The sequence below is a fragment of the Trichechus manatus genome, unplaced genomic scaffold (assembly GCF_000243295.1).
Source record: "Trichechus manatus latirostris isolate Lorelei unplaced genomic scaffold, TriManLat1.0 scaffold00193, whole genome shotgun sequence".
Lineage (NCBI taxonomy): Eukaryota > Metazoa > Chordata > Mammalia > Sirenia > Trichechidae > Trichechus > Trichechus manatus.
The window spans coordinates 3258342-3268172 of NW_004444129.1; the positions used below are offsets into that span (position 1 = coordinate 3258342).

General features: G+C 38.4%; 1 protein-coding gene across 3 annotated transcripts in view; it reads right to left on the bottom strand.

Annotated features, from left to right (window-relative positions):
- PSMA8 (proteasome 20S subunit alpha 8) overlaps positions 1-9831 on the bottom strand; it is a 57980-nt gene that overhangs the window by 43400 nt on the left and 4749 nt on the right. The window contains exons 2-3 of one of the 3 annotated variants that reach the window (XM_004387762.1): positions 8703-8829; positions 1467-1591 (exon numbers count right to left, since the gene is read on the bottom strand). In XM_004387762.1, coding sequence (XP_004387819.1) covers positions 1467-1591; positions 8703-8829 — 252 coding nt within the window. Of the gene's footprint in view, positions 1-1466; positions 1610-8702; positions 8830-9831 lie in introns of all 3 variants that reach the window. The other 2 variants (XM_004387763.1, XM_004387761.1) reach the window with 2 other exon arrangements.

Genomic DNA, 9831 nt, shown 5'->3' on the forward strand with positions numbered 1-9831 from the left:
AAAAAAAAAAAAGAATACACAGTTCATAAGTTTCTAAGAGGGCAAATGGTAAAACCCATGCTAGAAGTTTTCTAAGTGCTTTAAACGTATTAAATCCATAATGTACTTCAGTAAGGTAAGTATTATTATAATGCTTATTTTATAAATAGGGAAATTGTGACTTGTAAACTATCACTTAAAGCACAATTTAAAAAAAGGAAAAAAAAAACCAGTAACATTGAGACAAAAATAGGCACCAACTACGAAGCAGCAAAGCCTGGATTCAAACCTCAAAATTCTAGCTCCTGGGGCCGCTCTTAACCACTAAAGTGCCTGTCATAAGGAAAGATAGTTTACACTGGGAAAAAAGAAAATAGGAAACCAATATGTGGAAAAAATTGAACTTCAATACTAATTATAAAATATAAATTAAAATAACTAATACAGTGCTATATTATGCATATTTGCAAAATAAAAGAAAAATGAAAAACCCAACATTGATGATTCTTCAGAGATACATTTATGCATTGCTTATTACACAATAAAATCTGGTTCCATCTTTTTTAGAAAGCAATTTAGCCACATATAACAGGAGTCTTAAAATTGGTTACTATTTCTGACCTAGTAATTCCATCCTGAAAATTAATTTAACAATATGAATCAAAAAGGGAAAAAAAAAAGCCGTGAAAAAGAGAGTTATATTATTAAAGTAGAAAAAAAGTTTCAAAGAAACTACTGAAAAAGAACCTTGACACAACCTAACTAAATTATCAGATAGCAACTAGATATAGTGTCATATAGTTAGTAAAAATGATAACTATGAGGCTATATTGACACGTTGTTGTTGTTGTTGTTATGTGCCATCCAGTCAGTTCCGACTCATAGCGACTCTATAGCACAGAGCAGAACTGCCCCATAGGGTTTCCAAGGAGCGGCTGATGGATTCGACTGCCGACCTTTTGGTTAGCAACCGAGCTCTTAACCACTGTGCCACCAGGGCTCCGTGTTGCCATATATAGAGTACAAATAAAATGATAATAAGTGAAAAAAAAATACTTGCATCCATCATGATTATACTTAATGTTAAACTGTATAAACATCCAGGTTCAGAAGTACTCATACATAAACCTGATTAGTTGTGTACAGGTTTGAAGGTGACAGAATCATGGGTATTTCTCTGGAAAAATTCAAAGAATGTTTCTTACTACTATATCTCCAGAAATATAGCAACTCCCTTAAAAGACCGGAGTTACTATTCTTTTAAAATTTTAAATTACTAGAATTGATACTGGTTAAGATTTCTGCTGATGAAATCAACCCATTCCACTGGAATAAGTATGTGAATGTGAAGTTAGTGTGAGAAGGAATAAGAAATTTAGTAGATTCAATAGACTAAATGATTGGGTTGATTGTAGTATTTCCACGATAGTATTCATAATGGTGGAAAAGGAGAAAATGTGAAGAAATCTGCTAGAATATCAGCTTACCTGCTTTAGAGTTGCTATGAAGCGAGTTATATATTCTATAGTGACCGGGTCCTCCACTGTAAGCTTATGACTCTGGCACTCCACACGAGCTCTGTTTATTACTACTCTAGCATCAGCAGTTAGTCCTATAAAAGTATTCAATATATTACCAAAAAAGGATGACTTTTCATTGTCAAAAGGGCTTTAGCTACTATGAAATCTTTCTTATAACATCCTTTGTTTTTCTCAACATATACTGATTAAAAAAGACTTAGAAAATAAAAGTATCATTTGTTCCACATTCTGATTTATTTACTTCAGGACTTAATTGGATGCATACTTACTTGCTTTGTAAAGAAAATAGTTTTAAAGAATAATGACTTAAAGACCAGTGTTACGAAAACTATTTCCCTAAGAGTAAGCCGGTTTAAATCACAGTAGTTGAGCTGGTCATTAGGCTTCATTAAATAATTTTACAAAATCACCAACAGCCATTTATGAAACTCTGGCCTGAAAACAGACTTGTATGCTTTAAAAATAAAATTCTCTGAGTAGAAAAAAAAAAAAAAAAAATTTTTTTTACAAAATCTCTGTAATTATATTTCTTAAAACTTTTTTTTTAAGATCTCAACGGCACTCTATTCAAAAGTTGATAGTCTATCCTGATTCCAAAAACCAAAACAAATAAACTTGATACCTAAACCATGAAGTAAGCCAGATTTCTTCTTAACAATGAATACTACTTCACCATCAAACATAATATCCATTGAATTCAAACTGCTTTCAATGCAACTGGTCACTTCTCAGCATTCCGGCTAGGATAAAGGGCTTGAACATCAAAATGTTAAAAAACCAAAACATCATGTGATAATTCTCAGCACTCCAATAAGGAAACAGAATGTGTTTCTATCAAGAGTAACAAACTCACAATAAACTTTAACTGATTAAATAATTGCAAACACTTCTATTTAAGACCTCTTTGGCACCTGACTCTTCCATAGTCATTTTTAAGTACCCCCTACTCTCTCCATACTATACTGTTAAAAAAAATTTATTCACCAAAGCTCTGAAACTTAGCCATTTGTCACATCACCATCAATCTTCTGCAGTCACAAACTCTTACTACACTTAGATACCATTACACATCCTGTTTCTACAAATCGGGAAGAATCCTCAATTCTGTAGACAGTTACTATCAGTCAACAATGAAGCACCTGTCAGATATACTACTGCCAGTCACCCTAGCACTCATAGGTAGGGTGCCAGTTGTAATCAGATACTCAACTATAGGAAGAGAAACTGATTCTCTCCTCTTTGTAAACGTTATTTGAGAGAAAGAAACGGCAAGAGAAAGAAGGTTGACACATTACTCAATTATAAAACATGATCAGGTAGGAAATCAGTGGCATCACTAGGGGGTGCTGACTGCACCCCAGGACATTGTCAACAGTGACACCAAAATGACCCCAGGGTCCATGACAGTGGAGGTGGGCCAGTACTACCAGGGGAGGGACTGCCAAGGCGGTGGCATCACTAGGGTTGGTGTTACCCATCACCAGTGTGGTAACTTGTCATACACCACACACCCCACATACACACACACACACACACACACACACACACACACACACACACACAGTCACCTGCCAGTCACTAGGAGCAGAGCGGTGTCACCCAGCGTGGTAACTCTTTTCTTGTCTCCGCCTTGCCCAATGGGAGAAGGGAGGAGCTGTGAGAAGCCATGGATGGAGGGGGCAGGCTATGCAGGGGCGAGGCAGGGCCACTCTGCCAAGGGAAGGGACGTTGTTTGTCACCGGGCCAGCCCCGACTGCCCCAGGGGTGGTGGTGACAACAGGAGTTACTGCACTGGTTGACACCAACCCTAGAGATGTCATTGTAGGAAATTTCTAATTTACCTTTTATAATGTGAACATGATTTAAAACTGAATAGACATAAAAGTATCATACTTATTTAGAAAAGCAGTATTACAACTAATTCAAGAAAAAAAATTAGTTATAAATTTGCCAGACTACATGAACTACACTGGTCGTGTTCACTGGTTTTTAATATTCACAGCAATTACAGTAATCAATACTAACTGGCTAGGTAAAAAGAGAAAAAATTCTATTTAATTAAAAATAGCATTTGAAATTACAACTTCATGCTTATAAATAAGCAATATGTAGAAGAAATGAGCCTTCAGTCTAGTGCTTTTAAATTTATACCATAACTTACCTTGAAGATACTATTGTAATGTAAATTTCCACTATTAAGTGGAATTCCACATGCTATATTAAATAATTTTTTTTCAAATTCTTCACTTTTTCATACGGTTGTTTTTCAAATACTAAAATTACAATATAACAACAAAAAAAGTGTGACTTTTTTCAAAACAGAACTGTATTTTTTTTTCTGATTTATACTCACTGTAAAATATTCCACCATTATAGAGGAAATAAGAGCTACCGTATAATTCACAATATATAAACGGGATATTACACATATTCTTCTCTAACCTGCTATTTTAAGCAATTTATTATGGATACTCTTCCATGTCAATACACATTGATCCTACCACCTCCTTTTTAAACTGCCACTAAATAATGACAGTATGGTAGTAGTAATGATAGTAGTTGCATGCGAAAGCTGGACAATGAATAAGGAAGATGAAAGAAGAATTGATGCCTTTGAATTGTGGTGCTGGCGAAGAATATTGACTACACATGGACCACCCAAAGAATAAACAAATCTGTCTTGGAAGAAGCACAACCAGAATGCTCCTTAGAAGCAAGGATGGCGAGATTACATCTCATATACTTTGGACATGTTATCAGTAAGGGTAAGTCCCTAGAGAAGGGCATCATGCTTGTTAAAGTAGAGGGTCAGCAAAAAAGAGAAAGACCCTTAACAAGACAGACTGACACAGTGGCTGTAACAATGAGCTCAAACATAACGACAATTGTGAGGATGGCACAGGACCAAGCAGTGTTTTGTTCCGTTGTACATAGGGTCACTATGAGTCAGGACCGACTCAACAGCACCTAACAACAACGATACTGGTCAGAGTAATAATATTTGTTAAACACTCAGCAGGTATCAGACTCTTTTAAATGCATCACATGTATTAACTCACCTAATTCTTGTAACAAATCAAGGTAGATACCATCATTAATCTCATGTTACAAATGAGTAGACTGAGGCAAGGAATAGTTTTCTACCTTGCCCACAGTCACAGGTTTAGTAGACAATGGAATCTGGCTTAGAACTGAGTTGCTATGATTCCAGAACCTCTGCTTTTAAACCACTGCAAGGATAAACCATGATTTATTACATCATTTCCCCAATAACAGATATTTCAGTATTTTCCAAGCCTGCAACTCATTAGTATGTGGTGCAGAATATTAGCAAATGTTTATTTTATTCTGCTAAAAAGCAATGTACATATTTTTTAAAAATTTATATTAAAGTCAGAAAGGTATGCATACCAGAAATTAAAGCATCCCACATCATTTATATTAGGATGATTCCTTTTTAAAGACAGTAGGACAAACACTGTTTTTTGCTCAATGAAGTTTTAATCTTCAATATAAAAACTGTGGTTTTAAAAACAATTACAATTAGCAAATGAACAAAATATATGAATAGACATCTTATTTGCTGGAGATGGCAAGTAAGCCCATGAAAAGATGTTCAACATCATTAGCCAATGTTGTTATCGGGCACCACTGAGTTGATTCCAATTCATAGCAACCCCATGTGACAGAACTGCCTCATAGGGTTTTCCTGGCTCTAATTTTTATGGAAGCAGATCGATAGGTCTTTCTCCGGTAGAGCCACTGGGTGGGTTCAGACTGCGGACCTTTCGGTTAGCAGACAAGAGCTTAACCACTGCACCACCAGTGCTCCTTTATTAGCCATTAAAAAAGAAAGAAATCATTGCTGTCAATTCCGACTCACAGTGACCCGACAGGACAGAGTAGAACTGCCCCATAGGGTTTCCAAAGAGCAGCTGGTGGATTCGAACTACCGACCTTCCAGTTAGCAGCCAAGCTCTTAACCACTACGCCACCAGGTCTCCATTAGGAAAATGAAAATTAAACCCACAATGAAAAAATATCACCACATGCCTATAAGAATACCTAAAATGAAAAATAGTGACAATATCTAATGTTGGCAAGGATGCAGAGAAACATTGCTGGTGGGAATGTAAAATAGTATACAGCCACTTTGAAAAAATAGTTTCTTATACAACTAAGCATGCAGCTACCATATGGCCCAGCAATTGTACTCTTGGGCATACCAGAGATCTGAAAACCTATGTTCACACAAAAACTTGTACATGAGCATTCACAGCAGTTTTATTTGTAATAGCCAAAAACTGCAAACAACCCAACTGTCCTTCAACAGAGACTGCTAACAAACTGTTGTACATTCCTATCATAGAACACTACTCAGTAATAAAAAGGAATGGACTATTGATACATATAGGGACTTGGATGAATCTTAATTATGTTGAGTAAAAAAAGTCAATCTGAAAAGGTTACATACTGTATGATTCCATTCAGGTAACATCCTCAAATGACAAAATTATAGAGATATGGGTGTGACTAAAATGGAATAGCATAAGGTAGCCTCGTGGTGATGGAACAGTTCTGTGTCTTCACTGTGGTGATGGCTACGTGAATCTACACATTTGATAAAGTTTAATATAACTACATACACCTCACACAAACACACACACACAAACAAGTAATATAAAACTGGTGAAATGTGAATAAGCTCTGTGGATTGTACCAGTTTCCTGGTTTTGAAGATGTTAACACTGCAGGAAACTGACTGAAGGCTACAGGGACCTCCTCATATTTTTTTGTAACTTCCTGTGAATCTATAATTTTTTTAAATTTTTTTATTGTACTTTAGATGATGGTTTACAGAATAGTTTCTCATTAAACAGTTAGTACACACATGTTGTTTAATGACATTGGTTAACAACCCCATGACATGTCAACTCTCTCCCTTCTCGACCTTCGGTTCCCTATTACCAGCTTTCCTGTCCCCTCCTGCCTTCTAGTCCTTGTCCCTGGGTTGTTGTGCCCTTTTAGTCTAATCTTTGGCTGAAGGGTGAACCTTGGGAGTGACTTCATTACTGAGCTAAAAGGGTGTCTAGGAGCCATACTCTAAGGGTTTCTCCAGTCTCTGTCAGGCCAGTAAGTCTGGTCTTTTTTTTTTGAGTTAGAATTTTGTTCTACATTTTTCTCCAGCTCTGTCCAGGACCTTTTATTGTGATCCCTGTTAGAGCAGTCAGTGGTGGCAGCCAGGCACCATCTAGTAGTAGTGGACTCAGTCTGGTGGAGGCCGTGGTAGATGTGGTCCACTAGTCCTTCGGACTAATCTTTCCCTTGTATCTTTAGTTTTCTTCATTCTCCCTTGCTCCCGAAGGGGAGAGACCAGTGGAGTATCTCAGATGGCTGCTCACAGGCTTTTAAGACCCCAGACGCTACTTACCAAAGTAGAGTGTAGAACATTGTCTTTATAAACTATGTTATGCCAATTGAGCTAGATGTTCCCTGAGACCACGGTCCCCAGAGCCCTCAGCCCAGTAATTCCATCCCTCAAGGAGTTTGGATGTGTCTGTGGAGCTTCCGTGACCTTGCCTTGAACAGGCTGTGCTGGTTTCCCCAGTATTTTGTACTGTCTGACCCTTCATCAAAGTTACCACTTACCTATTGTCTATTTGAATCCATAATTATTTTAAAATAAAAACTTTAAAAAGAAAACAACTGTATGTAATTGTCGTGAGTTGCCATCAAGTCGACTCTGTCTCATGGAGACCCCACGTGCACGGAGTAGAACTGCTCCATAGGGTTTTCAAGGCTGTTATCTTTCAGAAGCAGATCACCAGGCCTGTCTTCAAAGGCACCTCTGGGTGGGTTCAAACTGCCATTTTTTCAGCTAGTAGTAAAGTGCTTAACCGTTTGTGCCACCCAGGGATTCCTTGGTGTAAATGGTTAACGCACCTGGCTGCTAACCAAAAGGCTGGAGGTTCTAGTCTATCCAGAGATGCCTTGGAAGAAAGGCTTGGTGATTTACTTCTGAAAAATCAGTCAGTGTAAACCGTATGGAGCACAGTTCTACTTAGATACACATGGGTCCACCATGAGCCAAAGTGGACTCAACAGCAACTGGTGGTACATACCTATACATATTTATATATGTGTCGTTACTAGCTACCTTCGAGTTGACTCCAACTTATGACAACCCCATATGTGCAGAGTAAACTCCTCCATAGGGTTTTCAAGGTAGCAACCTATTAGAAGCAGATGGCCAGGCCTGTCTTCCGAGGTATCTCTGGATGGGTTAGGACAGCCAACCTTTCAGTTAGTCGAGCGCTTAACTGTTTGCGCCACTCACAAACTGACTTTCTTTGTATATACACATACATACATATATATACATACATATATACACACATAGACATATGGGAGGCAGTTCTTCGGATGGCCTGAACAACTAAAACTACTCCCTGCCCCCCTCCCACGGCATCTTTCAGCTTCAGAACAAACCACTGCACTCCCCCTCTGAAGTCTAATGGTTTGTCTAAATAAGCAGCAGGGCTAAAGTGATACAATTCCGGGCTAACAATTCCAGGCTGGTGCCCCTATGTCTAACTACCCCTCCTTGAGGTGATCAGGCAAGAAAACTTGCATTGTACTCTGCGGTGAAATATACGACCACTGGAATATAAAACCACATGGGGGAAGATCCTCAGGGTCCTTTGTCCACAGTGCAAAGAGAGGGGGCACCCGTGGAAGTTTTCCATTCCGCCTGGACAGCTTTTGAGACAGGGAGGGCTGCTCATGATGGAACTTTTCCTGCTGTACACTGTTGTCTGTGAGTAATTAAAATGGCTTTCACTTTTGCCAACACCGTGTTGGTGTCTTGTGTGTACGCCGTGATCAGGATAAATGGACATAACACCCATGGAGTGGTTGGTACCACTGAGTAGAATTCTCATCCCAGGACTCTGGTGGGTACTTGGGATCTGGAGACAGCCCTTAAGGCAACCTGCACGTGCAACTCATACAGCATTGTGATTTTCCTTAAAAGACAGTGTCTACTGTTTGTTCTGAATAAGAAATGGTGTACTGCTCACATGTTGTGTATATATACAGCACAACAGCTATAGATAGTGGGGCCAACGGTGCTGCCCTATGACACTAAATTACTGTGTATCTTTATTGTAGGTCCTTAAGTACCTGCAAAAGCCATGCATACGTGGTCATCAAGGGCACAAATTTTCCTCACAGTTCTTTCATCTTGAAGCTTGGCAACAGATTTTTTTTCTACTCCAAGTACAACTATATTGGTACCTCGAATTCCAACCTGTCAAGTTATTAAAAAACATAATTAGCTGTCAATTTTAACATTAAAATCAAGTTATTCTAACACGTGACTTAAGGGAAAAGGCTTTTCCTTAAACATGCAATAAAAGTGAGAAAAGTAGACTTCTAGGAAAAAAGCTGTACAGGTACAGGCTTACTGAAAGTCTATCCCCAAAACTCAAGGCAAAAAAGATATGGGTAGAAATTACAAAGACTATACCACCAATCTGAAACTCTAAGAGTGTCCAAGTCTTACACAACATACCTGAAAAAGTACTGTGTAAATATAGAACAATTTGAACCAAAATGAAGGATCAAGGACTCCATTTGGATTTCTTATAGAATGAACAAACTGTATAAAAGTTAAGGAGATAAAATTCTACAAAAGCTCTCCCACGTATTGTGCAATTTGGTGGACAGGAATTGGAGACCATAAGCAGCCAAGAGAAAGTCTGTTACTAGAACAGTGTCTTACTCATCTAGTGCTGCTACAACAGAAATACCACAAGTGGATGGCTTTAACAAAGAGAAGCTTATTTCCTCACAGTAAAGTAGGCTAAAAGTCCAAACTCAGGGCATCAGCTCCAGCGGAAGGCTTTCTCTCTCTGTCAGCCTTCTTCCCATCAGTGTTCCCCTAGACTAGGAGCTTCTTCGCGCAGGGACCCCAGGTCCAAAGGACACGCTCTGCTCCTGGAACTACTTTCTTGGTTGTTGCAGGTCCCTATCTCTCTGCTCACTTCTCTTTTATATCTCAAGAGATTGCCTCAGGACACAATCCAATCTTATATATTGAGTCCAGCCTTACCAACACAACTGCCACCCATCCTCTCTCATTAATATCATAGAGGCAGGATTTACAACACAGGAAAATCATACAATACCAGGAATCATGGCCCAGCCAAACTGATACACGTTTTTTGGAGGACATAATTCAATCCATGACAAACAGAACAGCAGTAATCTATAGATAATACCAAAAAAAAAAAAAAAAAAAAACCTAAAC